This window comes from Rhincodon typus, unplaced genomic scaffold, assembly GCF_021869965.1.
Source record: "Rhincodon typus isolate 14 unplaced genomic scaffold, sRhiTyp1.1 hic_rhity00005749, whole genome shotgun sequence".
Lineage (NCBI taxonomy): Eukaryota > Metazoa > Chordata > Chondrichthyes > Orectolobiformes > Rhincodontidae > Rhincodon > Rhincodon typus.
In genome coordinates this window covers 2,838-5,207 of record NW_025971387.1, presented here as the reverse complement: position 1 = coordinate 5,207, position 2,370 = coordinate 2,838, and the positions used below count along the sequence as shown (strand labels likewise).

Below are 2,370 nucleotides of genomic sequence, written 5' to 3'. Positions count from 1 at the left end.
CTTCTTTTTTTCTGAAGAAGGGTCTAGGCCTGAAACGTCAGCCTTCCTGCTCCTCTGATGCTGCTTGGCCTGCTGTGTTCATCCAGCTCTACACCTTGTTATCTGAGTTTTACTGATGATCTCTTTTCCGTTGTTAAGAGGGTGGCAGTAAACTATAGATCGATTTCCTCCTTTCCCTCTTTATTCCCAACCCTTACTGAGAGAGAATGTTCCCGAAACCCTGTATTTTAGATTCCAATTTTTGAAATATACCCACAGCAAAAAAATCTTTCAAATGAATCAACAATAAGGTTTATTATTGACACTTACAAAATGTGGAGGAATGAATTCCCTATGCCATCCACACACATAAGCACTCAGGAAATTAAGCAAGACAGGACAGGAAACGAGGTAGGGTATAACTTAAGTTTTGGTAAATCCAGGGCCAGGTAAATCAGTTTACGAGAGTTAGGACTTCCAGAGCTCAATATCCAGTAACAGATTCCTTGATAAGCTGACCACAGCAGTTTTCCCTCTGGCAGGCTTGTAAAAGGTTTGTAAAAGCATTACTGCCCATGTTAGCGCAACGGGTCTTGATGTTTCCCTGTGTCCAGCACCAGAACAGCTCCCGTCCTTTGTGTCAGCTTCCGCTGGAATCTCTAGATCGTGCAGGGGTTCAGAAGCTTCTGGAAATATGGCCATGCGACCAGTCTTAGCTATTTTATGTGCATTTTTAAAAGAAACAAAATTTAAACGTGAAAATGCAGAAGCGATATCAGTTTTCTTTGTGGTTTTTCTCCATGTCCTCTTGTCATTGCAACCCACTTACTGACTTGCTGAAAAATAATAAGGCCTAGGAAGACTCTGGGAGCAACTGGGGCTGAATGAAAGCTCATTCAAAGACAAGTATAATGGGCCAAATGCAGTGCTGCCGTGCTGAGAGGTTGCGTGAACTCACTACCAATTGGGATTTGATTTTTTTTTAAAACTGTGGACCAAGGCATTGAATAAGAGAAATGATGAGGCACGTTGCTGGTAAAATGGAGCACAGTTCCAGACAATGATTAGCCTGCACGTTGAATTATTCCTTGTGAGCCATTGTGGATTTATCCACAGTGTTGACTGGTGGATGATGTGGAACAGCTCTGGATGCAGCTGTAAATCTGATCGCTTCTCTCCTTTTTTTGCTCATGCACGTGTCTCTTAGACTCACCAAAGAAAGAGTTCAACCGAGAGCAACATATCCCAGTACAGCAAGCTGGATCAGTACGAGTCCCGGAGTCTCCTCATGTGCTTTCTTCACATCGTGAAAACTATCTCGGAAGGTGCGTCCTGTTCCTCTCTTTGATCTGTTCTGCAAGAGTTCTGGTAGAATCATAGAATCCCTGCAGTGTGGAAGCAGGCCATTCAACCCATCGTGTCCAAACCGACCCACCCCCATTTCCCATGGCTATTCCACCTAGTCTGCACACCCCTGGACACTATGGGCAATTTAGTATGGCCAATCCATGTAACCTGCACATCTTTGGACTGTGGGATGAAACAGGAGCATCCGGAGGAAACCCACACAGACGCCGGGAGAATGTGCAAAGTCTACACAGGCAGTCACCCAAGGGTGGAATCGAACCTGCGTCCCTGGTGCCGTGAGGCAGCAGTAATAACCACTCAGCCACCATGCCAACCCGAATTGGTTCCCAACTTTATACCAGCAGATCAAGTTTATTGCTGTCATACCTAGCTCTTCCCTCATCATGGCTGAAGCCTTGTAACTGGGGTCTTCCTCAGTAACTCTTCCCTGTTTCTGCCACCCAGCTCCTCCCCTAACTCAGCCCCCATCGCTGCATCCAGGAATGACCGAGAAACTGAAGAAACCCTGAGTAAATAACGATAAATATATCTAAATTCTCTCTGATCTGTGCTCAAGTGATTGAGACCAGTATAGGAGGTCACGTGGATGTTATATTAGGAATTAGATTTTATTGTCACATTTACTCAAGTACAGGAGTACAGTGTTTTCTTTATAAAGGCACTTTCTTTCCAAATGAGGTGACTCCTGGCTAGGTGTGCTGGCACATCAAGACACACCCCAGGTTTTATTCCGGTGTTGTCAGTGCAGAGAGCTGAAAGAACTCCCGACTCCATGATCTCCAGCCCTGGCCTGGGGATGAGGTGTTGACCTGGGGGGAGTTGGGTGACCCAGGAAGACCCAGAGAAACTGGCAGTCGCTGAGCCGGACTCTGAGGAAGGACCACCTCGGGGCTCCAAAATTGGTCAAAGTTTAAACCGAAAGACGATTCAGAAACCTCCCACCAGCTGTCACCCCCTCACTCCCTTCACTCATCCCATCTATTTCAACCTATTCCCATCTACCCATCCTTCTGCTGCCTCAGA

General features: G+C 46.1%; 1 protein-coding gene across 1 annotated transcript in view; it reads left to right on the top strand.

Moving 5' to 3' along the window:
- Positions 1–1,304, top strand: part of LOC125482092 (dedicator of cytokinesis protein 9-like) — a gene marked incomplete at both ends in the record, with an annotated part of 5,975 nt that extends 4,671 nt beyond the window's left edge. The window contains one exon of the mRNA XM_048594079.1: positions 1,187–1,304. Within this exon, the coding sequence (XP_048450036.1) occupies positions 1,187–1,304 (118 nt within the window). The remainder of the gene's footprint in view (positions 1–1,186) is intronic.
- Between the last annotated feature and the right edge of the window lie 1,066 nt (positions 1,305–2,370).